The sequence below is a fragment of the Solea solea genome, chromosome 16 (assembly GCF_958295425.1).
Source record: "Solea solea chromosome 16, fSolSol10.1, whole genome shotgun sequence".
Taxonomy (NCBI): Eukaryota; Metazoa; Chordata; class Actinopteri; order Pleuronectiformes; family Soleidae; genus Solea; species Solea solea.
Genome location: NC_081149.1, coordinates 12,340,674 through 12,366,535, shown reverse-complemented (window position 1 = coordinate 12,366,535; position 25,862 = coordinate 12,340,674). Strand labels below are relative to the sequence as shown.

The 25,862-nt window shown below is 39.5% G+C and overlaps 2 protein-coding genes across 2 annotated transcripts; one reads left to right on the top strand and one right to left on the bottom strand.

The window, feature by feature from the left end:
- Nucleotides 1-2,283: 2,283 nt before the first annotated feature.
- LOC131475642 (myosin heavy chain, fast skeletal muscle) lies at nt 2,284-13,775 on the bottom strand. Its single transcript, XM_058653892.1, has 41 exons — nt 13,752-13,775; nt 13,190-13,240; nt 12,881-13,100; nt 12,646-12,789; nt 11,752-11,908; nt 11,612-11,639; nt 11,402-11,510; nt 11,185-11,277; nt 11,040-11,103; nt 10,841-10,939; nt 10,591-10,694; nt 10,362-10,500; nt 10,142-10,260; nt 9,905-10,054; nt 9,656-9,826; nt 9,252-9,558; nt 9,057-9,124; nt 8,885-8,972; nt 8,692-8,809; nt 8,470-8,593; nt 8,231-8,367; nt 7,858-8,113; nt 7,486-7,728; nt 7,181-7,357; nt 6,925-7,070; nt 6,577-6,667; nt 6,102-6,491; nt 5,775-5,901; nt 5,577-5,695; nt 5,237-5,433; nt 4,968-5,151; nt 4,703-4,868; nt 4,447-4,571; nt 4,004-4,312; nt 3,714-3,917; nt 3,508-3,633; nt 3,250-3,420; nt 3,019-3,123; nt 2,842-2,937; nt 2,615-2,746; nt 2,284-2,402 (listed from the first exon to the last, which is right to left on the bottom strand). The coding sequence occupies exons 3-41, from the start codon at nt 13,079-13,081 to the stop codon at nt 2,385-2,387; spliced, it is 5,802 nt and encodes a 1,933-aa protein (XP_058509875.1). The 5' UTR covers nt 13,082-13,100; nt 13,190-13,240; nt 13,752-13,775; the 3' UTR covers nt 2,284-2,384.
- Nucleotides 13,776-17,342: 3,567 nt separating this feature from the next.
- xab2 (XPA binding protein 2) lies at nt 17,343-25,470 on the top strand. The gene is made up of 19 exons (XM_058653891.1): nt 17,343-17,501; nt 18,279-18,427; nt 18,646-18,769; nt 18,868-19,065; nt 19,411-19,545; nt 19,869-20,033; nt 20,155-20,299; nt 20,394-20,545; nt 21,290-21,409; nt 21,511-21,642; nt 22,155-22,286; nt 22,450-22,563; nt 22,659-22,821; nt 22,906-23,096; nt 23,233-23,355; nt 23,442-23,613; nt 23,750-23,876; nt 23,976-24,094; nt 24,808-25,470. Exons 1-19 carry the CDS (start codon nt 17,466-17,468, stop codon nt 24,867-24,869), a joined length of 2,559 nt encoding a protein of 852 aa, XP_058509874.1. The 5' UTR covers nt 17,343-17,465; the 3' UTR covers nt 24,870-25,470.
- Nucleotides 25,471-25,862: the final 392 nt, after the last annotated feature.

Here is a 25,862-nt window from a genome sequence, read left to right as displayed (position 1 = left end):
AAAGTACTGCCAACTTGGATGATTTAACAAATGTATTAACTCATGAATGCTTGAAGCATTTTACTTCAAGACAGGAAAGAAAGTGAGCCTTTAGGTAGAAGGGGTTTATGACTATTACACAGATTTACAATAAATGTAGGTAATGTGTTAATACTCAGGATACTGATACTCAACTTTAATAAACGAGGTCCATGCTTTGCATGGACCTGGTTTATTATTTCCCATCTTACCAGTTGATCCCAGGACATTGCCAATGTCCTAAATAAATCCCAGTGAGGGTAATCCAGTGATTCGTATTTGGCTTTGATAGAATGTATTTATAGTACACATTAGATTTGTTGATGACACTATATCTCAATTTCAAAAAGATTATTATTCCCATCTAGAGTGTCCATTAATCAAAGTATATTTTATAAAAAAGAAAGAATGATGTATGTTAAGGCTGTTGCTAGGGCTTTATTATGTTCAGTGTCAGCTGTATGTACGGTGGTGTCCACCGTATTTGGTAGAAATGCCAGAGAAGCACATAAATGACCCACATTTTTGAGGAGGAGCCACTAAATTAATACAATATTTGCTCCACTTGTTGAACGGTCAGTCGTCATACAAGCAAAGTTGTGAGCTTGCCCATGAATTATTTTCTTTTGCACAGTGGGTGGAAGGAACTAACTAACATGCAAGACAAAAAAATACATTAACACTAAAACAAGACAACACAATAGAAACATCTTTAATGGTCCCTTCGCACAGCAGCCCCTTTGAAACTGTCCTTTTTACACGTCCGTATATCAATTTGTCACAGTAAATCCTAAACAGTGAGATCCAAGCCTCTCCAGATGGAGGCTGTTTAGGACTTTTCCTTTGCAGAGCAGTCCATTTTTGATTCTCTCCTTTTCTGTCCGCAGGCCACTGGTAGATGACTCAATCTCTGCGTCTGTGCTAGGTGAAATTGAAACAACTACAAAGTATACAACAGTTAACCTAAATGACATGTAATGTAACCTAACAACATATTGCTTTAGTTTTCTATCAGTAGTAAAAAGTGGTGGTGGGAGTCTCAAGATGCTATTTAAAAATAATTAAACATGAGCCCATAACTTTGATTCATGACATTTACATTTTAGTGGCAGAAATCCTGTCAATTTGAGAACTTTGAGGGTGATGATTGTATGCAACTAATTAATGTTCACTGCATATGGCTGTTCATTTGTCATCAAGTATGTCCATTCAGCAGTAGACTCTCATTTTGGTCATGTCTGTGTCGTTCATTTTGTGGCTGTGATGTTGAATATGAATATTTACTTATGACTATATAATGCTCTAAAAGACAGACCATCTGCCGTGTTATACATCTCAAAGATTTGATTTGGTTTTAATATTTATTCTATTTAATTGCAGCCTTGGATGTTTGTGGGTGGGTGTTAACATTTAATTCATTTGGCAAGTTGTTAAAAATAAGTTCCACATAAGGCAATTTGCTCTTGCTACATTTGATAGGAGGTGACACCAGTTAAAGAAGCATGAATCAGTGTTCCAATATATCTTGAGGGTTTATGTCCATTGGGGACTTTTTTTTATTTACCGTGGCAGACCACAGAAAGCCTCCTTAGAAATGTAAATCTAAGTGGTTAACTTGGTCAACTTAACTTATAGTCAACTTAATATATGTATTACATTACTCCATTGTTCCAAATTGTAATTTTCTTTTTTTTAGATTTGAGGCTAGACAACCTGAAGGCCTATTATTTAGACTTAAGAATTGTATATGTTCATCATGTATCCATATGGATTGGGATTCCCTTTGCTTCTTGACATGAACTCATCACTATTCCCTTCAAAAGAAATAAATTATGCAAAATCCAAGTATTCATGATTGCAACGACCACATGGCTAAAAGAGCGAGTCATCAAAAACTTGAGTCAAAACTGTGTTCTGTTCCAAGATTCCTTGTCGAGCTTCAATTTCTTCCAAGAGATATCAAGCACAGATTTGCATGACCTGGAACCCTATCTCTATTTGTGGCTTGTGACATTCCAAAGGAAGCGTTGCATGGATGCAGAATAGGCCTGGGTATTTTTCAAGTACTAAGCAGACTGTGATTCATATTATTCCAATCTACTTTTAAGTGGTTGTTAAAATATGGCATAAGGTATCATGGTCTATTATGGTATAATACACTATATAATATGTCAGTGAATTGTGCTATAATACAAGGATCTACTTCATCCCTTCAGCTTCATTTTCAGTCTCACATATCAATCATTAGAAAGAAACAGACCAAAATCGGAAACAATTATTATTTTTATTGATGAAATAAAAAGCCCCCAACCACAAGTTCATATTTTATGAACTCCGATGAATGGCCTCAATAAGATGATGACTCATTATTCAGCAGAATCAGACTATAAAGAAGAGAGGGAATCAGTTAGCAAAGACATATATTCAAAGTCAGGCATTAAGCTACTCAGTAAGTTAAATACTTTTAATCTGGAATTATACATGTGTATTTTACTGACTTCTAATGTCTTAACAATCGATATTGTGATACATCAAACTACGTATAACAGACCTACGTTTCATGCCAATGTTGGAAAAATATGATCCCATGAAATACCTTTCCATGTTCACGGCTCTTGACTCTCAGCTTGTTGACCTGGGACTCAGCAATGTCAGCACGTTCCTGAGCCTCTTCCATCTCATGCTGGATCTTCCTCAGTCTGGAGAGATGGGTATTGGATTGTTCCTCCTGTACAGGAATTGGGGTTATACTGACTTGTTGAAAGGACAATTGTCATAATACAGGTTAATTGTGATGTGACAACATTTCATAGGTGTACTTACAGCTTCTTCAGACTGTCTCTTGTAAGCCTTCACTTTGAGTTGCAGCTTGTCCACAAGGTCCTGAAGTCTGGCCACATTCTTCCTGTCCTCCTCAGTCTGTACAAGTAAAGGATAATACGACAAATGATCAGGAAAATAAATTTAAAGGAATAAAATTGTAGTTTTGGTGGGAATTACCTGGTATGTCAGCTCCTTCACCCTCCTCTCATACTTGCGAACTCCTTTAACAGCATCAGCTCCACGTCGCTGCTCGCCTTCAACTTCTGCCTCGAGCTCACGCACCTGATAAATATCATTAAGAATACATCAGTACTATATACAAAAGGTAAAAGTAGATTGTATTTCACAAAGTGAAAAGTGTGAAGTGCCTCCAAAAGTGTTTATTTGCATTTTGTGTGCAGTTCATACTCTGGACTCGAGTTTCTGGAGCTGCTTCTTGCCACCCTTCATGGCGAGGTTCTCAGCCTCATCCAGACGATGCTGCAGGTCCTTGACTGTAACCTCTAAGTTCTTCTTCATCCTCTCCAGGTGAGAACTTGTGTCCTGCTCCTTCTTCAACTCCTCAGCCATCATGGCAGCCTGAAACAATATTTGTCCTGTTATTCCATTTTCTTTTGGGGAAAAAAAGCACATGAGAGTCAGCTGTTACTCCAGATGTACACTTACATCAGTGATAGCCTTTTTGGCCTTCTCCTCAGCATTCCTTGCTTCCTGAACAGTATCATCTACTTCACCCTGAACCTGGACCAGGTCAGACTCCAGCTTCTTCTTAGTGTTCATAAGACTGGTGTTCTGGATGTTTGAGAAAAAACATGTTTAATAAAATATAATGATTTCCTAAACTACTTTCTTTTTACTGAGTGTCAACTAACCTGAGAGTGCAGCAGGCCGACACGCTCACTAGCATCAACCAGCTCCTGCTCAGCCACTTTGCGACCTCTCTCTGTCTGCTCAAGAGCTACTCTCAGTTCCTCAATCTCAGCCAGCATCAGACCATTTCTGCGCTCCACCATGGCAACCTGTTCCTTCATGTCCTCCTGTCCTCTAAGAGCGTCGTCAAGGTGCAGTTGGGCATCCTGATGATGACAATAAAAATAATCAATTAACTTCCTTTCAGTTGCCTTTATTTACTCAAGCAATCAAGCCTTCACAAAAAGCTGACCTTAAACTGTCCCTGGACGTTCCTCAGTTGTTTCTGGGCTTCAGATGCCTGCCTGTTGGCATGACTCAGCTGAATCTCCATTTCATTTAGGTCTCCCTCCATCTTCTTCTTGACTCTCAGGGCATCATTCCTGCTCCTGACCTCAGCATCGAGAGTGGTCTGCATGGAGTCAATCACCCTCTGGCTGTTCCTCTTGATCTGCTCCATCTCCTCATCCTTCTCTGCCAGCTTCCTGTCAACTTCACCTTTGACCTGGTTGAGCTCAAGCTGAACACGGAGAATCTTGGCCTCCTCATGCTCCAGGGTGCCCTTTAAGTGATTTTATACAATTACATTAATTAACATTGCTTGATATGAGTAATGACATATACCTGTGTTGATTTAAAGTATTCATTTCTCAAAGGAAATATATTTGTAATGTCTTTAGTTTTAAACTGTGATACCTCAGCCTCCTCCAGTGCTGACTGAATCTCAGACTTCTCAGTCTCCACTGTCTTCTTGGCTTTCTCCAGCTCATGGATGCTCTTTCCAGTCTCGCCAAGCTGTTCAGTCAGGTCTGAAATCTCCTCTATAGAATAATTAAAACAAAAAATCAGTTGAAAGGGATCTAGAGAAGCTGGACTGCAAGGGAATTAGTTAATGTTATTATTTTTTTCATCAGAGAATAAGTTGCATTTTTAATTAATGAGATTAACATACGCTGTAAGTTCTTGTTCTCTCTCTTCATAGTCTCCAGATGATCCAGAGCCTCCTCATAAGAGTTCTTCATCTTGAACAGCTCAGTGCTGAGAGAGCGAGCCTCTTTCTGGGCTCCTTCCAATTCTGCCTGGCTTTCTTCATACTTCTGTTTCCATTCTGCAAGGACCTAAAATAATGCAGGTAAGTATAGGACACATATCATTCTAATTCATTCACTTATTTATTTGAATAAACACTGACACAATGCTCTCTGTGGAGGGTGCACCTTATCAAAGTTCCTCTGCTTCTTGTCAAGGTTGGCAGCCAGAGAATTAGCTCTCTCCACATCAATCATGAGGTCCTCAACCTCACCCTGCAGCCTCTGCTTGGTCTTCTCCAGAGAGGCACACTTGGAGTTAACAGCTTCAACTGCTTCCTCAGCATCCTGCAGACGCTGGGCAAGCTTTTTCCTGTCATGATGAAGCATTTTTGAATGGTTCAAAGTCCACAATTAAAAGGATAACAAATGTAGTCTCTGAGAAAGTAGAAACTTACTTGGCCTCCTCCAGTTCCTCAGTGCGCTGGATAGCATCAGTCTCATATTTGGATCTCCACTGAGCCACCTCACTGTTGGCCTTGGACATTCCCCTCTGCAGCTCAGCTTTGGCCTCCTGCTCTTCCTCATACTGCTCTCTGAGCAGATCGCAGTCATGGCGGGCAGACTGAACAGCGTGGGCCAGAGCATTCTTGGCCTGTTGAACATTGTGTTGAAACATGTTGATGTAACTTGTTCGGAGTAGCAGCAGAGCCATTTCTTGATAACTTCCACAAGATGTTTGTTTCATCATTTTCGTATTTGTTATGTATTGTATGGGGAGAATGGTTATTGAAATACCTTAATTTCCTCCTCAATGTGCCTCTTGAGCTCCTCAATCTGCTGGGTGAAGGCCTGCTTGCCCCTGGTCAGCTGGGAAACAAGAGCTTCCTTCTCCTCAAGCTGACGTGAAAACTCACCTTAGGAATAATATGACCATAAGTCACTTTCATAATGACAAAGATAACAACAATAATAATAATAATAAGAGTGACTTACCATTCTCTGTCTGCAGTCTGGCTTTGTGTGCATTAATGTCATTCAGCTGGCGAACATTCTCATCATTTTTAGCTTTGAGCTCACTCAGCTGGTCCTCAAGAGTCCTGCACACTTTCTCCAAATTGCCCTGTTAACAATATATGTAGAACAAACATTTATTGATTTTCATTGGTTTTGTCATATCACTACCCTTGGTCGTATCTATACCAAACTGCCATAATTATCTAAATATATTTAAAGCCCATAGTTTTTATAATTAGTATAATTAAATGAACTGGTAGAAAAAAAAAAAAAAAAGAAATGGTTGCATAAATCTGAAAGATTCACCTTAGCTTTGGCAACAGCCTCCATGTTGCTGGTGAGGTCATCGATCTCCATCTTGTACTCACTCTTCTCCTTCTCCAGCTTCTGCTTGACACGCTGGAGGTTGTCGATCTGCTCTCCCAACTCAGCAACACTGTCGGCCTGTTTCTTACGAAGAGCTGCTGCAGTGGATTCATGCTGCAGGGTTGCTTCTTCAAGGTCACGACGCAGCTTCTGGAACTCAGCCTCTCGCTTCTTGTTCATCTCAATCTGAGCAGCTGTTGCTCCTCCAGCTTCTTCAAGCCTCTCACTGATCTCCTCCAGCTCCCTGGAGAGGTCAGCTCTCTGCTTCTCAACCTTTGCTCTAGCAGCCCTTTCAGCCTCAATTTCCTCCTCCAGCTCCTCAATACGAGCCTATATTTGATGACGGTGGTATAATGAAGTCTTCATAACAGAATTGTAAAGTTTTGGTAAGGGTTTACTAAATAAATGTTGTTACCTGGAGTTCTTTGATCTTCTTCTGAAGCTGTGCACCAAGGGACTGTTCATCCTCAATCTTGCTGAGGAGCTGGCTGATTTCAAAGTCCTTCCTGTAAGAGCAATGAAGAAAATAGTCAGGCTTCTTTCAATTCTGGCAATGTCTTAATGACATTTGTATTTGACAGAACAAAAAAAATGTGTTATTGTTTTTGGTCCTGACTGAAGATTTTTGTTAAATTGTTTGTGAGGAGCTGTCTTATGTCAACGTTTTCCTTTAAAATAGATAAGGACAGCTTTCATTGCCATGTTTCACACTGTTCTTGGGGTGTCACTTTTGAGTAACAACTGAATACAATTCAAAACATACTTTTTGATTTTCTCATCAGACTGCTGCTTGTCATTCTCCAGATCCATAACGGATTCCTGAGCCAGTTTCAGATCTCCCTCCAGCTTCCTCTTGGATCTCTCAAGGTCCATGCGGAGCTTCTTCTCTTGCTCCAGAGATCCTTCAAGCTAAGAGATGACAGCTTGGTTGTAGGTTTTTAAAACCTAGTACATCAATACTTAGAATTGTAAACGTCTCTGCAGAGAAAACTACATTTTGCAAGCAACACTTTACTCACATCATCCACTTGTTGTTCCAGCTTTGTCTTGGCCTTGGTCAGAGTGTTGACTTTGTCTTCCTCTGCCTGGAGATCATCCAGAGTTTGCTGGTGGGCCTCTTGGAGGGCTTTCTTCTCTTTGCTCAACTTGGCAAGGGACTCATCTTGAGATGCCATTTCCTCTGTCAGATTTTTCACCTAAAATGGTTTGGAAAGTTAAATATTTCCCACAAAGTTCAATAAATAAAAAGAACACAAGGCATAACGTCATAATGTCTGTATGTTTCTGTATGACTATAATGTAAAAGACCGTTCAAATACCAAACCTTGTTTTCTGTGGCATGTTTCTCCTTCTCCACTTTAGCCAAGGTGAGCTCCAAGTCATCAATGTCCTTCTTCAGCTCAGAGCACTCATCCTCCAGCTTCCTCTTCTTTGCAGTGAGTTCTGCATTCATTTCTTCTTCATCCTCCAGTCTCTCAGTTGTCTCTTTGAGTTTGGCCTCCTGCTGGATCTTGCTCTTAATGAGCCCTTCACACCTTTCTTCAGCATCAGAGAGATTATCAACTTCCTATAGGATATTTTGAATATAAAATAGGATATGTGTGCTGTTTTGTTGAGTATGGTATGAAACAGATTTTTGTAAATACACATACACAATATGGATGCAACTATTAGGTAAATACTAGATGTCACTTACAGATGCCACTTGCAGTTGCAGGTCATTCTTTTCCTGCAGGAGGGAAACCATTTTCTCCTCCAGTTCCTTCTTTTTGGCCAGAGCCGTAGCCAGGTCTGTTTGCATCTTGTCATAGTTGTCTTTCATCTGTTGCAGCTCCTTCTCAGTCTCAGCACTCTTCAGAAGAGGCTTGATCTTGAAGTACAGTTTCAACCATGGCCAGTTTTTCACATTCATGAATGAACGAATGTTGTACTGGATGGAGAAGATAGATTCTCTACAAAGTACATCAAATTATAACATAATGTCAGTTTTTTTTAGAACCTGGTACACATTTAATGAATGAACACTTAAAATAGACAGAATACTGGTGTATATCGTGCTGTAATCTTACCTCCTCTCCATCATCTTAACAAACTCCTTTCTCATGACATACCCTCTGCAGAGGGCCTGAGTCATGGTCACCAGCGTAGCCAGTTTCTCATCTCTCATCTCCTCCAGGGTACCCAGCAGACCAGCTTTAAAGAACACCTTGTTGCCGAATAAAGGAAACATTCATCAGTAAATATTGATACTACTACACATAATGTACATACACCAGCACAACCATGAATATTGTTTATAGACTTGTACCTTTGTGTGCCCAAACTTGTACTGAGTGTGGTCCACATCAATGGAGCCCAGCAGCTTCTCTGAAGCTTTCTTGTTATCAATGAACTGTCCCTCAGGGATGACACTGGCATTCAGAACTTTGTATCTACAGGAGAAAGTGATGATTTTGTTGTTGCATGTCTTCTTGTGTTCCATCATCATGATACCTTGACTTGACGTTTTTGTAATCAAAAGTAGTGTTACCTCTGCTTGAAGTCACCATAGAGGATTCTGCTGGGGAAGCCCTTTCTGCAAATTCTGATGCCTTCCAGCACACCATTACACCTCAGCTGGTGGATGACCAAGGCGTTCTCCATAAGACCTGGGAGTTGGAAGTTAATAAATTAACATGTTCATTTGCACAAAATATCAAAATGTAAGACTATGACCTTCTTACCTGGGGTCTTTGTTTCATTGGGAATCAGGCAACGCACAAAGTGAGGATGAGTGCTCCTCAAGTTGGTCATCAGCTTGCCCAAGTTCTCCTGTGGATCAGTGACAAAAGACAGTCTGTCAGCATTGTTTCATTATGATAATTTTGATTGTAATCCAAAGATATAAAAACATACTCTGAAAAGAGCAGACACAGTCTGGAAAGAACCACCCTTCTTCTTGCCAGCCTTCTTGCCAGCAGCCTCTGAAAATGTTTGTAAAATTTAATTTCTTCCAAAACTGAAAAAGGTTAAATAAATGAAAAAGTGAACTATAATGCATTCATTATAGTGCAGTACAAACACTGTGCTTTTGTCAAACTAGTTTCTTACCCTCAGTTCCAGCATGGGCAGCATACAGGAGAGCCAGCAGTTTGTTTGAAGACTTCTGGTAGAGCTGAACCACTGAATCGTTCAGGGGGTCCTTGTTCTTGTCCAGCCAGCCAGTGATGTTGTAGTCCACTGTACCAGCATAGTGAACCAGGGAGAAGTGAGCCTCAGCCTTGCCCTTTCCAGGCTTTGGCTTTTCAAAGGCCTTGGTCTTGCCAAGATGCTGATCATGCAGCTTGTTCTTGAAAGTTGTGTCAGAGGCCTTGGGGAACATGCACTCCTCTTCAAGGATGGAGAAGATGCCCATTGGCTGAGGAAAATCAACATTTCATGTAACATGAAAACGAACCTGTAGAAGCAACCATTTGCACTTTACAAAAGAAATAACGGGCGAGGTTGCAACTTACCTTCTCAATCAGCTCAATGCAGGCAGCCAAGTCCATACCGAAGTCAATAAACTCCCACTCAATGCCTTCCTTCTTGTACTCCTCTTGCTCCAGGACAAACATGTGGTGGTTGAAAAACTGTTGCAGTTTCTCATTGGTAAAGTTGATGCAGAGTTGCTCCAAGCTGTTGTACTGTTATCATGGGAAGTTGATCAGTTTCAATGCAAAATTGTGAAATGTTGAACAGCTGAAATAATGCATATTACTCACATCAAAGATCTCGAATCCGGCGATATCCAACACTCCGATGAAGTGTTGTCTTGCCTTCTTTGTGTCCAGCATCTCATTGATACGGATGACCATCCACAAGAACATTTTCTCATAAATAGACTTGCACAGAGCCATGGTAGAATTATTCACCTGAAAATAGAGCAACATTTTAGGAACCAGTTTATTATTGTTTTGTCATTGATTAATTGACATCTGAGATTCCCTCTGTCTTTGTACCTGTGGGACGGTCTGACCTTTGGTCACCATCTCATTTCCGACCTTGACTCTTGGGTAACACAGAGCTTTCAGCATATCAGCTGAGTTCAGGCCCAGGAGGTAAGCAATTTTGTCAGCCACTGATGGAAAGACAAATCTTAAAATCAGTGAATGCTCATGTTTTGAATAATGTGTATCATTTATTGCAGATATGTTTGAAGAGAAATACTATGAAGTTTACCCTCATTGCCATCAGGTTCAGCCTGCTCCTCACGCTGCTTCTGCTTGAATTTCATGCTTCCATGATGCAGCACAGCACCAGTCAGCTTGTAGATGCCCAGCTTTTCCTCTCCAGTGAATCCCAAAATGTCAATGGCAGTCTGCATTGCAAAAAAATTGATTCATTAATTTTATTAATTAATTTCTTATCAAGATTACAATCCAGATATTAATAAAATGTGAATTTTTACATCTGTTGCAATGAACTCCTCCACGTCATCGATACTCTTGACAGTGATTTCACCCTGACTGATCATTGGATAGTCATAGGGGTTGGTGGTGATCAGAAGTGCCTCTAGAAAACACATAGAAAATTCATGAGATTTTCTCATGATGGTGTTTGTAGTGTCTTTTTACATGAAGAAATACATGAAAGAGTAATTGTTATGCTAATAACAATTACATAAATAAATGTACAGCAATTTTCATGTTTTATCATACCCAACAACTCAGGCTTGTGGCCAGTCATCAGCTGATAGAAGATATGGTAACTCCTCTCAGCAGACAGCTGGAAGGTGACACGTGACTTCTCCAGCAGATCTGTTGAATACCATTGCATGTATAACATCATGCAACTACTGGTATTTAACAGTTTAAATTCACACATAAGTGACAAAACAAAATGTATATAATTACTTACAAGTTTCAATATCTGCAGAGGCCAGCTTGCCAGTGGTGCCAAAGTGAATTCTGATGAATTTACCCTGAACATTTAGTCATGTGTTACTATGATTCTTGATTTTCAGCTCAAGAAGGCCAAATTAATTTAGTTTAATTCTACTCACAAAACGAGAGGAGTTGTCATTCCTGATAGTTTTGGCATTACCATAGGCCTCAAGCAAAGGGTTGGCTGCAACGATTTGATCCTCCAGTGAACCCTAAAACAATGTATTCATAAAAATAAGATACATGTATATATTTCTCAAGCATTTATATATACATTATTTAGCATAATAGCACAGTAGGTTGAAGGACATTACTTCTTAGTCAAAGCAACCATACCTTCATTTTGCCAGGGTCTGCTTCCTTCTTACTGGAAGTCATTGCAATTATAGCAAAGTACTGGATGACACGCTTGGTGTTGACAGTCTTTCCTGCACCAGATTCTCCACTGGAGAAGAGAGGAATGCATTGTGTTGATTGTACAAATGTACACATGATTGTATTACTATTTGTAAATTTTCCTTATTCTGCTATTTTAGTATTACTCACGTGATAAGGACAGACTGGTTCTCACGATCTGAAATGAACAATATCATTAGCGTTTATACTTCATGTCATATCTGCTTTGTCTCATTTAGTGTGTCATGGTAAGATGAATTCATGTCTCCTCCAAAAATAACATAAATTACCAGTGAGCATGAACTGATAGGCATTGTCGGAGATGGAGAAGATGTGGGGTGGTGCCTCAATCCTCTTCTTGCCTCTGTATGCAACAACAACCCTAGCATCGTACACTGGAAGCCACTTGTAGGGGTTCACGACGACACAGAACAGGCCAGAGTAGGTCTGGAAAAGAGAGCAATGTCCAAAACTCACTATTACTACATTCGACATCCATGTAATTTCAGTTTTAACTCAATTGGTGGAAGTAGCTGTGGTGAAAAGAAACCACCAAGTAACCATTAGTTTTTGTTTATTTATTCACCTTGTTTCCAGAGGCGCTATCCCACAATACACAATAAATCTAATCTAACAGTGTTTAAGTCAGTCAGTCATCATCTACCGCTTTATCCTCTGCCAGAGGGTGGCGGGGGGTGCTGTGCCAATCTCAGCTACATCGGGCGATAGGCGGGGTACACCCTGGACAGTTCGCCAGTCCATCACAGGGCCACACACAGATAGAGACGAACAACCATTCACTCTCACACTCACTCCTATGGTCAATTTAGAGTGTCCAATTTACCTAATCCCCACATTGCATGTTTTTGGACTGTGGGAGGAAGCCGGAGAACCCGGAGAGAACCCACGCACACACAGGGAGAACATGCAAACTCCATGCAGAAAGGCCCTTGTTCCAACCGGGGCTCGAACCCGGGTCTTCTCGCTGCAAGGCGAGAGTGCTAACCACTACACACCGTGAAGCCCAGTGTTTAAGTAACACAAAAAAATTAATTGAATTCTTTGAGTTTATTATTATTTGGAAACGCCAGTTCTGCTTCAGTGGCAGTATGCACTAGGAGTTCATGCAGGGTATCATGAGGGATAGGAATAAAGTGGATATAGTCACTTTGAGCCACACTTACGTAGATCATCCATGATGCATAACGCTCTTTGAGGTTATACAACACGCAAGGCTCATTGAGGTGGGTCATCATGGCCATGTCTTCAATCTTGTCAAACTTTGGAGGGTTCCTGGGGTCGATTTCATCCTCTTTCACAGTGACAGTCTGAAAAGGAAATTTAAGTTCAGAGTTTCAAATGAAACTCACACACACACACAAGGATAGATGGATAGACAGATAGACGGGTCACACCAACCTTTCCACCCTCTGTTTCCACTGTGGCCTTGCCACCCTCCTTCTTCACAAGTTTGCCCTTGATATACATCTCAGCAGGATCAGTCACAAAGAAGGCACTTTTGGCATCAAATGGAGTGTTTTGAGCCTCAATTCTCTCCTTTTGTGACTTCCGGAGGTAGATGGATGCCGGGCCATACTCGTCCAACTCTGCGTCAGCCATGGTGGCACTTTAGTTGAGCCTGTGGGTTAGTCAATGACACAGTAGTGTTAAATGTTTATGATAGTATTTTTCATTCTACCATGGACGTTCTTTTTAATGCAAACATACCGAAGCTTATCCCAAAATGTGTGGCACAGTTATGATGTTGTCCGGGAATGCCTTTAAAGAGAGATTAAGATTTGTCTTTGTGTCAGTTGTTGATAATAAGATATTTGGGTTTTTTGACCATTATAGGCTTTTCAGAAATACAAGTTTTTTCATTTTCTGTGTACTGTTGTGTTCCTTTTTTGTTCACTTTTATGTTGCAGATTGAATTGCAATTTAAATAATTTTGTCCCGCACATGGACAAAATGTTTCTCTTTTGATGGTCAGACAACTGACCATCTGTGTCATACATGTCATATTTTTCCTCTGTCTAGTGCCTACAACTAGAAACAACAGTCACTCTGCTTACATGTTTACAACCCTTAATGATTCAACAAGACTATTCACTATTACATGCCAATAATACTCAGTTATATATTAAGCATACACATTTCAACGTCTTTGAAAGCATCATTTTGATAATTGATATTAAATTGATTACATGACATTCAAAACATATAATCCATTACTGTTTTATCGAATAAAAGCTCATTAGATTAGAAGGAACATACACAAAGCACAAACCTGTGTGGGATGCCTGTCAGTTCTCAGAGGAGCCTGAGTCTCCTGCATTTATAGAGGCATAAGCTGCCTTGTCAGCAGGAGTCTGCCTCTAGATTTGGTCAAGCATCCCGGTCATCGTCATATCCATCTTGTGACATTGCTGGTTTAGAATGCTTTTTTCTGTCCAAGATATAATATTGCAGAACCCTCAAAATAGAATTGAAAAAAAAAAAAAATATTTTGTGAAAATACTCCAGCGAGCTTGAATTTTATTTTAAGAATTGTATTAACAGTTTTATAAGAACGAACAGGCTAATAGAAGAGATTCCAATTTTATGACTACATATTAACATTTCATTTCATTTAACATATATATATATTTTTTTTAAACTATTTAATCTATTAATTTTTTGAGCTCTCCAACACTTAAATGTCATTGGCATTGAGTATCAGTGTGCCAGCTTGTCCACATTTTGAATGCTGAAATTAATATAACCAATGTAAGTGAAATAACATCCAACTTATATCACTCATGCAGTAACAGTAATATTAGCAATACCATCCAACATGTTTTATCGAGAGGTTTGAATTTCTGCTCTAATAATTAATTAACTCATACACATTTAGATTCTGAGTTTCTTGAGATGCAAGAGCTTGTCTGTATTTACCCATGAAAATTAGACATGTCCCTAGCTAGGAATGGAACTTGGTTTTGGAGAAGCACGCAAGTACCACTGGTATATGGTTGCAGGACACTGGCACATCTTGTGATCCTCTAATAAAATTGAATGTAAGGCCGAGTCCATAAAGTTCAGCGAGTGTGACACCTTGCCTTAAAAGGCCTCAAAATGTGTCTGTCATCTAGGCTGAGATAAGACCTATATTAAGTCCTACTTGGATTTCAAAAATCTTTATCCTCAGGCTGCATTTTATTCTGAAGATATTGTTGCTGTCATCGAAACTCAGTGTCCTTGACAAGCTATGCAACTCATTTCAAGACACTGCTGGCAGTGGTTCAAAAATAAAGACATACTTAATCCTACACAAACAACTGTTTCAAAAAAATTAACAGACTATACACATCACATTTAACCTTATAACTGTAAACATGAATTAAACCAAATATGTCCATAGTATATCTACCATTCCCTTTACTCACACACAATTATCTGTGTACCTGTGTTTAATTATACCAGCATGTAAATGTTTTCTGCAATACACATTCATTGTTCTAAGCTGATCTATTCAGTTTTAATAAAAATAATAATAATAATACATTGAAAACTGGTGCAAGCTAGTGATTAATACACTTGACCTTTATGGGCCTGGGGCAGTTATACCAGCTGTCAATTGACCTGAAATGATTTTGTTTTGCAATGTGCAAACTTTTACAAAGCATTTGATTTGGTTGAACATTCATTCATATTAGAATATGAAGTATTAAATATGCACCCTGCTTGTGAGCATGAGTTCTTAACACTTCTCCATTTTCCACTCAATTGCACCATCCCAGCTGTCCAATGGGGTGGTCTGTTCCACCATGATGATGATCGTTCTGTGCTGGCCGACCAGAGTACCATGTCTGGATGAAGGGAGGTTATTGCGATCTGCTGTCGGAACTTCAGTCAGTGATTGAGGTACATTTTTAGTGCCTAATTACCTTCCAGTTATAGCAAGGACCTCTTCCTTGTGGTGCTGCCTGGTGCCTCATCTCCTTGCCCTACAAGTCGATGATGGTATTGTTGGTTTGCACCATTTTCTTCCAGTCTGCAAGCCTTGATAACTTTAGCTGATTAATGCTGAAATGTTTTATTCAACACAAAGACACATTATGCATTCTGCATTGCTGTGGCTTCTTTTATGAAATGGGAGGAATTAAGTTTTATTGTGACGTGATTATGAAATATAACATAAACAAACTGTCTGTGAAACTATTGGATAGCAACCAGCAAGTTCTTTAATAGTCTGAGCTCCTAGGGTGCCTGCACCTCTGTGGAGTGGGGTGGGACTTAATCATTTTGGTCAAGGGATGGCCGGGGTGTCACCGTGTGGTCTCGGCCTGGGCTGGATTGGCCCCTTCCCAGCACGGGATCCGGCATTGCCAGTTGGGAGGCTGGCACCTTAAATTTTCTGACTATACTCCTGCGAGGGGTAATTTTTGTTTTCTGTTTGCATAATTACTTTGGGAGTGAAGCATTGTTTTTGGTGGCTCTGTCTGTCTGTGTGTGCTTCTGCACTTGCGTGCAATATGAGCAACAAAGACTTTAGACTTCTTTAGGCTTCTTTAGACCCTGACGGATTCAAACACATAACCTTCTGATCTGGACTCAGACACTCTACCGTTGCACCACAGAGTCTGTTATACATATAGGCCGACAGGGGCTTGTTCCGTGAATGGGGGGAAGTCTGCCATCTCTGATTGCCTTGTTGTTGATGTTATTACTGTCACAGCATGGCAACCTGTACTTTCTTTAGTGCACTCTCTCTCTCTCTCTCTCTCTCACTCTCTCTCTCTCGCTATCTCTCTCTCGCTCACTCTCTCCCTCCTTTTTTCCCTTCCCCTTGTCTCCACTCCTCTTGAAGTTAAGAACCAGAAATTGATAGCAGTGAGACAGGTGCACTCAGTTTCACACAATGTGCTGCTAGGATCCAAAAATTGATATGTTGAGTTCAAGATGAGAGGTACCATATGCGTGAGACATTATGCTGGTTATTTCAAGTCTCAGCTGAAGCATCAGTCGGAAGTTTACTCATGAAGTGGAGAGACAGACAGAATCACAGCAGCAGATAGGAGTCATGTAACTTCGCCATTGAGATCTGAAGGATGCACCTTTGGGTCTGTGTGCTTATATGCACAGTCTAAACACAGACTTAGTAAATGACTAACAATATTTAGATGCAGTAAGAGAACATCAGATCACCTCAATATGTTTGCAGTCAAACAGTTTTTTGACAGTTCGAGTTGAACTGCATTGGTAATGGCAGGAACGGAACAGGAGCGATAATAAACAATACTTACTAGCGTATTATTTAAGTAATACAAGTAAGTACGTACAAGTACAACATTTGAAAGAACTGGGAAGAAAGGGTGCAAAAGTGTCTTCATGTGGGTTCCAGTACATTAAATTAGCTAAATCAGAAGGGACAAGCATAGTGTGGGAGAAATCATCTGTGGCAACAAAGGTGGGATATGGAAACAAAAGCACAACATTTATATTCAATACAAAGCAAATTAAATTCATCAAGAAACAGGGGAAATTAAAGGAAAGATCAAGTTACAGCACACTATAGGAAAAGCATCCAATATTGGATATTGTCAGGAGAGGGAAACTGTAGAGCACATACTCATATCTTGCAAGCAATGTTTACAGGAAAGCCAGGTAATGATGACGAGTGTGAGGAGAATATGGGGAAAATGTGAGGAGCATCTTGGAGAGTGTAGAAAATACACAGGGAAGGAGGAAGATTTTCTCACATCAGACTGTGAATGGCCATAACGTAAGAAGAAAGAGAACCTGAGGGTGGCAGTAATGCAAGTACATGGATGCCAGCTGCCATAAAACACCGAAGAGGAAGAAGACCGCGGCGCTGTGACGGATGTTGACAACATCCGGTTGACGAATGCGCAGTATTGTGGATACAGCGCTGGCATAGCTAGAGTGTTAGCTAAAGCTCAAGTTTTGCTACTGTCTGGAATAGCCCGCTCGTTATTTTTTTATCCACTATAGACGAAGAATGCCTCCATTAAACGGAAAAGGCGATGTTATGTTTGTAAGTTTTCCACCGTTCCGACTTCTCCTTCTCCTCACTTAGGTATTGTTATTAGCAGCAGCAGATACACGCGTTTGCTAAGAACGAGTATTGGCCAGCTAACTTTCGTTAATCGGTTAACGTTGTTATGGTACATATAATCTCAATGTGATTTGTAGTGAGAGCTGTCGTCTACATTTTAGAGATGATTGAAACATTTTTATCGGCAGGTATCGGAATCTTGGAAAGTTGCGGGAACGTTACGTTGACTCGCTAACCTTAGCATTAGCACACGGTTCAAATCTCAAAGGCTGCACGTTAAGACAGTCGCTATGCACCTGAACCTAAATGGCATCAGTTATGATAAATAACTCAAAGTTTTCACCATTATTTATATATGTTATATATATTTTTGGTAGGATGGCATGTCGTAAAGTTCCATCACGTATTAGTTTATTTATGTCAATTACAAATAGATTTATGAAGAGGATTTTTTTTCAAACTTTATTTAACCAGGCAAGTCATTAAGAACAATTTCTTATTTATAATGGCAGACTGGCAAAAGCCAAAGCCTCTTGAGGAAAGGGGATGAATGCCTGAAAATGAATATCAAATGTATGGAAACAACAATACATACATATATACAACACACTCACCACTGATCAATAACAGACATATAGAAGCTTCACTTAAAATAATCAAGTCTAATTACAAGTGCAATACCTCTCAGAAAAAGTAGATGTTTTCTTTGTATTGTTAAGCCCTATTTTTAATTTTTTTTGGTATGATTTCTGTTAGGAAGAAGATGATCTACCCTATGAAGAGGAGATCATTCGGAACCCATACTCAGTCAAGTGCTGGATGCGATACATTGAATTCAAACAGAATGGAGCCAAATCCACCCTGAACATAATATATGAACGGGCTCTGAGAGAACTGCCTGGCAGGTTAGTCACTCACTATAATGACAATGTACAGCACAGCAGGTAGCTAGATTTCTTTTTCAGCCACATTAGTGTTTTGGTAATTTTAATGAAACATTTGTCAAAATTGGCCACAACCTAAAATGTGAACATTGTTATTGCAGATTCGTTGACATATCAGGTTTAAGATTGTGTGCAAAAATGATGCAACCTAGTTATAACCATTGTGATCATGTTGTCAGTTACAAGCTGTGGTACAGTTATCTGAGAGAGAGACGGAAACAAGTCAAAGGGAAATGCATCTCTGATCCAGGCTTTGAAGAGGTCAATAATTGCCATGAAAGGGCATTGGTGTTCATGCATAAGGTAACACTAACTATAAAAATTTCTATCTGTTTCTAACATTATTCTATGATCTCTTGACTTTGTACTTGAACCTAATCATTTGTCTTTGTTTTATTTAGATGCCTAGAATATGGCTCGATTACTGCCAGTTCCTTGTGTCTCAGTGCAAGATGACACGAAGTCGGCGGACATTTGACCGTGCACTTAGAGCTCTTCCTGTTACACAGCATCCACGCATCTGGCCTCTTTATCTCCGCTTTGTCCGTAACCTGCCCCTACCCGAAACTGCCATCCGGGTGTATCGCAGGTATCTCAAGGTGAGAGCATGTAGAGTTGTACACAAACATTTTCCACATGCCAGTTCACTTTCAGATATGTGAGGAGATTTCAGATGACATTGTTATTGTATTTGAACATTCTACTGAGAGCTTGAAGAAGGAATTTTGATATTTTCCAAAGAATAAAGAACCTCTGGATTTTTGTTGTTTTAGTCTAAAGAATATTAATAAATATGAATAAAACAATCAACTGAAAAGTCCCAGCATCATAGTATATCTCACTATCTGTCTAAATGTCTAGCTCTATAGTTGTTAGAATTCTAAATATTTGTTTGTGGAAGAAATTATGTTGAAAATGTGCTGTCTGCTCTTGGTACCACACAGCTTTCTCCAGAGAATGCAGAGGAATACATTGACTACTTACGATCTGTTGGCCGTTTGGATGAAGCAGCTGTCCGACTAGCAGCTGTTGTCAATGATGAAAACTTTGTGTCCAAAGAGGGCAAGTCCAACTATCAAGTAAGATATTATTCTCCTTATGTGCCTGATTTTTGCCTGGTCTTAACCACTGAGCCACTCCACTGGGGTGGAGTGGCTCAGTGGTTAAGACCCTACCTTGTGTACCCTACCTTGTGTACCAAAGACATCATGGTCGCAAGTTCGATTCCACCCCTGGCTAATTGTACTTGATTCCATTGTAAGTCGCTTTGGATAAAAGCGTCTGCTAAATGACATGTAATGTAATGTAATGTAATTTTTTTAATTCTTTTTTAGGTAAACGTTGAACTGGAAAGTTAATTAATCTTTTTTTCCCCAACATTTTTGTTCTTGGTCTTGGGCAGCTGTGGCATGAACTATGTGACCTGATCTCCCAGAACCCTGATAAGGTGACCTCCTTGAATGTAGGAGCCATCATCCGAGGAGGCCTCACTCGCTTTACAGACCAACTTGGAAAACTTTGGTGCTCTTTAGCCGACTATTACATCAGGAGTGGTCACTTTGAGAAAGTGTGTTTGATCTGCATGGTTTTCAACTTTATTCATTTCATAAAGCACTTTAAGTTAAGCTTCATTTACATTTATTTCCTGTGTGCTGTTTCAATCACTGATCGCGACTTTATTTTGTCAGGCCCGTGATGTGTATGAGGAAGCCATTCTTACAGTGGTCACAGTAAGGGATTTCACACAAGTGTTTGATAGCTATGCCCAATTTGAGGAGAGCATGATTGCTGCCAAGATGGAGACCACTGCTGAGATTGGGCAGGATGAAGATGGTTTGTGTTAGATTTATTAATATTAATACATCCACCAGGTGCCATGGCTTTCATTTTTCATGTCTGCTGTGCTCTTTTTTACTGCCCATTCTAGAAGATATAGACCTGGAGCTCAGACTGGCCCGCTTTGAGCAGCTGATAGCTCGGCGACCCCTCCTCTTGAACAGTGTACTACTGAGGCAGAACCCCCATAATGTACATGAGTGGCACAAGAGGGTAAAACTGTATGAGGGTAATCCACGGCAGGTGAGAGTTGTTCTTTTTTCTGCATGCTGTAAGAACAGAGACCATCCAGTTGTAAATGAAGTAAATCAGTTCTGTTAAATACATCTTTTTTTCAGCACAACCTATAGGAAATCTGATAAAGTAATTTGTTTTTCAATTTCACCAATTATATAAACACATCACAACACTTTAAAAAAAAAAAAAAAATCACATTAAATTTGTGAACTTTGGAATTATGTTACAATTCAAAGTTCGCTTGGCTCATTTTGTTTAGGAATTTTTTAATAAAATTGGTCTATTTTGTGACGTTTGCAGAATTATTGCTACTCCCGTTTTTTTTAAAGTGTTATAAAACGAACCATGACTCAACAACACATAAGACGAAAAATGCATTTTGTAAAGCCTGAGGATGTGACCTATAAACACCCATCTCCAGGATGTCCATATAAGGAGTTGTGTATCATTTCCACGGCAATTTACCAAGGGTGCACCTGGGGCACAGATCCCTTCCGTGTGAACACTATGGGTTAAAAAAAAAAATACACTTTTTAATTGTCCTTGGTGCAAACCTTTGGCTTTGTCTCTCAGATTCACCTGCTGTTTTTTGCTAATCTCATGCAGAGTAGGTGTAGTTCTTTTGAGTTGATGTCTCAAAATCTTTCTTTTAGAAATGTGGTGTGACAGCAGATAGTGTTTTTGTTCAATTAACAATGCAGCCTTGTTTCTTTGTAGTAAGTTCCCAATGACACCATCTTTACTTTGCAGATTATCAACACTTACACTGAAGCAGTGCAGACTGTGGATCCAATGAAGGCCACAGGGAAGCCTCACTCTCTCTGGGTTTCCTTTGCCAAATTCTACGAAGAAAATGAGCAGTTGGATGATGTAAGTAAGACCTTCCACCGCGATATTTAAACAATCAAACAATTTGCTCTCGAGATCAGATGTTATTCTTGATGACTTATATTTACCTGACTGTCACTTAGGCCAGGACAATCTTCGAGAAGGCCACCAAGGTGAACTACAAGCAGGTGGATGACCTTGCTGCAGTGTGGTGTGAATATGGAGAAACCGAGCTTCGCCACGAGAACTATGAACAAGCACTGCGCATTTTAAGGGTGAGACCTGTTTCTGCAGAAATTATTAGGGCTTGGTGAAATAGTGATTAACACCAAGTGCATACTGGAGGTGTGTATAAAAACAAATAATTAAATCAATGAATACATGTAGTTCACACACGTGTACTCGCGTGTATACTCTTCTATACACAAACGCATACATACAATCATTAAGTAGCAGCACTCTTATTATGTAGTAGCATCTAGTGGCAGGACCGAGAAACTACAACATTGACCATTGTTTTCCTCCATGTGTTTTTAGAGCATATTTTCATACGGAATATCTGGTATCTGCTAGAGTTGACCATCACACTACATATTCATACACAATAAGTGTTGTTTAAAAATGTTTGGGAGGATAAACCCCTTGAGATCTTAATTTCAAGGGGGTCCTCAGTTGTTGTTTTAATTTTGAGTAAAATTTTGACACATTTGTAAATGTATTAATCACTTCATAAATCTGTGTATAAATGCTGTAATAAGAATTTTTTTCCTGACTGACTTGAAAATAGAAAGCTACAGCCATTCCATCTAAGAAAGCAGAGTACTTTGATGCGTCTGAGCCAGTCCAAAACAGGGTGTACAAGTCATTGAAGGTCTGGTCTATGCTGGCTGACTTGGAGGAGAGTCTTGGCACATTCCAGGTATGATCGCTACTGTATATGCTAGTGCACTTTCAGTATCATGAACCACTGAACTGTAGGAGGTTCATATTAAAACCATATATTTTATATTGGTCCTAAAATCTTCATCTCTGCTTGATGTTGATATTTGCTTTTAATTTTCTATTCTTCTTTTTCTCATCAGTCTACAAAAGCAGTTTATGACCGCATTATTGACCTTCGCATTGCAACACCACAGATCATCATTAATTATGCCATGTTTCTTGAGGAGCACAACTACTTTGAGGAAAGCTTTAAGGTAATACTACCACACAAATGAACAAACTTCATTTTCAGTGTGTTTGTGTAGCTCTGATTTTAACAATTCTTTGATGTTTCTGATAACCATTTTAGGCATATGAGCGAGGCATCGCTCTCTTCAGGTGGCCTAATGTGTATGACATCTGGAACACTTACCTCACCAAGTTCATTGATCGTTATGGGGGTAAGAAGTTGGAGAGAGCAAGGGATTTATTCGAACAAGCCCTGGATGGCTGTCCTGCCAAGTTTGCCAAGAGTAAGTAGTATTGTTAAAATGAGATCTACAACTTTTGTATTTCTTAACCACAAATATGTTATTCTACTATGCTTTTCTTTTTAGCTATTTACCTGTTGTATGCCAAATTGGAGGAGGAGTATGGATTGGCAAGGCATGCCATGGCTGTATATGAAAGAGCGACACAGGCAGTAGAAACAGTGGAGAGACATCACATGTTTAATATCTACATCAAGAGAGCGGCTGAAATTTATGGTGTCACCTATACCAGAGCAATTTACCAGAAATCTATTGAGGTATAAAAATATTGATCTTTGTGCTAAACTGTAAACAATATTCTAATTTTCTTTAATGATTGTTTTATCGAAAATTTAAACATACTAGTCAGCACTGAAATTAATAAAATATGAATTGTAATTCCGTTTTAACCAGGTCCTTCCGGATGAGCATGCGAGGGACATGTGCCTTCGATTTGCTGACATGGAGAGTAAACTGGGTGAGATTGATCGGGCCAGAGCAATCTACTCCTACTGCTCCCAGATCTGTGACCCAAGGGTGAGACACCTCCATCAATTACCTTCTCAGTCAGATGTACCATTGATGATGTTCAGATATTTCATAATTCCTCTTTGACCTTTTAGGTGACAGCTAATTTCTGGCAAGCCTGGAAAGAATTTGAAATCCGCCACGGAAATGAGGACACCATTAGAGAAATGCTGAGGATCAAACGCAGTGTCCAGGCCACATATAATACCCAGGTCAACTTTATGACCTCTCAGATGATGAAGGCCACATCAAGCGCCACAGGCACAGGTGAGTGTCCTTGCACATGATTGTAGTTTGTGGACTAAATAGTATGTGGGGTTGCCACATGTGCTATATATTTGCCTCAAATCCTAACAGTGCACACTAAACATTCACAAAAATTGATTGACAAACTTTTTTCCAGTGTCAGATCTTGCTCCTGGCCAGATGGGAATTGATGACATGAAGATGTTGGAGCAGAAAGCTCAACAGCTTGCTGCAGAAGCTGAAAAGGACAAACCCAAGCCCAAAGAGAAGATTCTGTTTGTTAGGTTTGTATCTGTGGAAAATTGTACATTTTACAAAATTGAATGCCTTTTTCCAAAGTAAATTGATCACATTGGCCATATTATCCCTATGTGCTTGTGTAGGAGTGACACTTCTCGCAGTGAGTTGGCCCAGCTTTCCAAACAAGCCAATCCTGATGAGATCGACATTGATGATGATGATGACGATGACGAGGACGACAACAAAGACCAAGGACCGGAAGGTGAGTGACGGAACATGCCTAGCATGTAGGGCTGTAATCAACCAAAGAAATTCTTGGTCAACTGAAGCCCTGCACCTGCAGTTATAAAACAAATCAACGTCTATTAGACTAAAACATTGAAATATGCCAATTTTAATATGTTCATATACTCAAAACGGATGGAGCAACATAACGCAGACAAGTTAGCTTCCCGTTTTTATATGATATACCATGTTTGTAGTCCAGCTATGAAATGCAAACTGTTGCTGACAAACTGCGTTTGATTTTTTTCCCTCCATCTATTTTTGTAAAATGCTACAACACTACCGATGTCTTTGACATGGATGTTAGAGGAGGACTGATTGTAGCCTAAAATGAAAAGCTTAAAATTAAATAAAAACACCAGACGTACTTTAATCTATCTGTCTCTTGTGGGTTGGGCTAATCCAAAATACTGAAAACAAGGGGGCTGTTCTCTGAAGACACGCTGTTACCTGTGAAACAGGGGTGCTCTGTAAACACCCCCATTAGCACTTGGTTCTATCCTCATGAAATCAAATTAACCATAGATTGTATGAAATTAACACGGCAAAAAGTCGACCAATCAGAATTTGAGTCGAACCAGAACGTATCGACTCATAAATCGACCAGTCGACTGGGACTACTAGCATGTTACAGAGATGTTTATCTATTATTATCAAGAAATAATTCTCTTATCTTCTTGATCTTTACAGAGGTGCAGCTTGAACAGAAGAGTGTCCCTACAGCTGTCTTTGGAGGCCTGAAAGATGACTGAGAGATACCTTTACCTACTGTAAAGATGTGGTCTTTGGATTTTTCTTGAAGTTGTTGAAAAGACAAGATTTTTAGGTTTTTGTAAATGTCGATTTGTATCCACTTTATATCATAGAAGCTGATGTCTGTGAGATTGTCTTAGTGGCAGTGTTTGTGCCTTCTGTTAACTTTCTTTTGATTTCTATAGTTCTATAGAAAGAAACAAACCTCATAGTTTTGGCCACAAGGTGTCAGCCTCTCTCACATTTGGCTCAAACTACTTGTGCAGTTGAGCAGTTTTCTCTAATGAAATGATCATGTGGTTTTCATGTTAACACTTTTTTTCTTCTTTTTTTTTTACTTTGTTTCCAAACAATATTTGTAAAAGAATGAATGGTGAAAGACTTTGGTAGACTTATTAAATATCAGAGCATTCTCTCTGATAGGAACCTCTGCCCTAAAAACAAAGGGGAGGAGCAAATATTCAACAGGCAACATTCATTTGAAAGTGTAGCTGAGCATTCATGCTTCATGTTGTTGGCTTGAGGATCACTAGGTGTGTCCTACAAAGACTAGTGTTTTTGAAAAGATTTCATAAATAATAAAGTCATGCTATATTTGTATGTTTTATATTTTATTTTAAGTACTCACAAAATTACCCTTTGTTTAAGTGATTGAGTCAAATGAGGGCTGCATAAAACTTCTCTTTCCTCACTAAAGCTGGAGAAAAAGGTTGTAGGTGTTCACTATGTTTAACAAAGTTTAATTAAAATGGGTACTAAGCATGTAAGTCTAACAACTTAATGGTTATGTAAACACCCATTATCCAGACATGACTAAACAGTAAAATTGTGTTCCAGTAATACTTCTTTAGCCCATGCATTCAAGCTACTGATCTACTTCAGTGATTGATGGGGAAAGGCTATGCTTTTAATCCCTGCCACCTGATTATAAGACTTGAATCGACAGTTCTGGAAAAGTACTGACCAGGACAAAATTGTTCCTGCTATAATTA

Bases quoted from the DNA above. Each gene is read 5' to 3' on its own strand.
- LOC131475642 (XM_058653892.1), bottom strand. From the start codon at position 13,081: ATGGCTGACGCAGAGTTGGACGAGTATGGCCCGGCATCCATCTACCTC. The intron at 11,909-12,645 runs GTAAGTGTGGCT...TCTCTTTTCCAG, and splicing joins ATGCATCATGGATGATCTAC to ACCTACTCTGGCCTGTTCTG. The intron at 5,434-5,576 runs GTATTTCAATAA...AATGTTCAACAG, and splicing joins ACATTGAGGAGGAAATTAAG to GCCAAGAATGCTCTGGCCCA.
- xab2 (XM_058653891.1), top strand. From the start codon at position 17,466: ATGCCTCCATTAAACGGAAAAGGCGATGTTATGTTT. The intron at 21,410-21,510 runs GTAAGTAAGACC...ACTGTCACTTAG, and splicing joins AAAATGAGCAGTTGGATGAT to GCCAGGACAATCTTCGAGAA. The intron at 22,822-22,905 runs GTAAGTAGTATT...TTTTCTTTTTAG, and splicing joins TCCTGCCAAGTTTGCCAAGA to CTATTTACCTGTTGTATGCC.